This window comes from Pteropus alecto, unplaced genomic scaffold (genome assembly GCF_000325575.1).
Source record: "Pteropus alecto unplaced genomic scaffold, ASM32557v1 scaffold49, whole genome shotgun sequence".
Taxonomy (NCBI): Eukaryota; Metazoa; Chordata; class Mammalia; order Chiroptera; family Pteropodidae; genus Pteropus; species Pteropus alecto.
Genome location: NW_006443131.1, coordinates 1,587 through 2,711, shown reverse-complemented (window position 1 = coordinate 2,711; position 1,125 = coordinate 1,587). Strand labels below are relative to the sequence as shown.

General features: G+C 59.1%; 1 protein-coding gene across 1 annotated transcript in view; it reads left to right on the top strand.

The window, feature by feature from the left end:
• The window catches only part of LOC102887960 (piggyBac transposable element-derived protein 1), a 10,693-nt gene that overhangs the window by 8,692 nt on the left and 876 nt on the right, over positions 1 to 1,125 (top strand). The window contains exon 3 of the mRNA XM_025040869.1: positions 17 to 331. Coding sequence (XP_024896637.1) covers positions 17 to 331 — 315 coding nt within the window. The remainder of the gene's footprint in view (positions 1 to 16; positions 332 to 1,125) is intronic.

Genomic DNA, 1,125 nt, shown 5'->3' with positions numbered 1-1,125 from the left:
GGTGGAGGACGAGGAGGCGGGTTCGAGCCGCAGCCCCGCTCGGGGCCCCGAGCGCTGCCGCCTGCGCTTCCGCGGCTTCCGCTACCCCGAGGCCGGGGGGCCGCGCGAGGCGCTGCGCCGGCTCCGGCAGCTCTGCCGGCTGTGGCTGCGGCCCGAGACGCACAGCAAGGAGCAGATCGTGGAGCTGCTGGTGCTGGAGCAGTTCCTGGCCGTCCTGCCCGCGGAGCTGCGGGCCCGGGTGCGGGGACGGTGTCCGGAGAGCGGCGAGGAGGCGCTGGCGGCGCTGGAGGACGCGGAGACGGACGCGGACACCCGAGACGCAGCACGGCAGGTGCGGAGAGGGTGCGCGTGGTGCCGCGGGAGGACGATGGGGCCTCTGCCCGTGCAGGCTTTGCTGGCCCGGAGGAGAGTGGGGGAGGGGCGCTGTCCCCCCACTCACCGGTGGCGAACGCTCCTCCCGCCACGCGGGTGCCTGGCGGGGAACGCGCCTCCTCCCGCGCTCTGCGCGCGTTTCTTCTCTCACCATTCGAGAGTTAGCTGCGGAGATCATGGCCCTTTAAACACTCCAGGCTGTATTTCAGTGTCTCTCAGAATACTGTGATTAAATCTAGAGAAATTAAAATTGTTATGATGTTGTCATCCAAAAAGTAATCCTTGTGCAAATTATGCCACATTATCCCAGTACTGTTGTTTATAGCGATTTCCTCCGACTCAGTACAGTCCAGCATCACACGCTGCATTTTGTTGCCATGCCTCCTCACTCTCCCCGAATGTGGAAAACTTACTCTTTCTTCGTCACGCCCTTGCAATTTTGAAGAGTATAGGCCGTTGGGTCTGTCTTACATCTTCTCATGATAAGTTCCAGGTTGTGCGTTTGGGTTAGAAAACCAGAAGGGATGATGTGTTCTCGTCGGTGCATTCTGTCAGGCGCCACCAGATAGTGAGTTGTCTCGTTACTGATGGAGTTAAGCTGGCATGGGTCAGGTTCCTCACTGCAAGGGCGCATCTTCCTCTGTGTAATTCATGAGTAACCTGTGGGATACATCTTGAGGTGGTGTGCTTATCCTGTACCTCACTTAATTTCTACCCACCTATGCATCCGTCTAAGGCTTTTTGTTTTGCTGT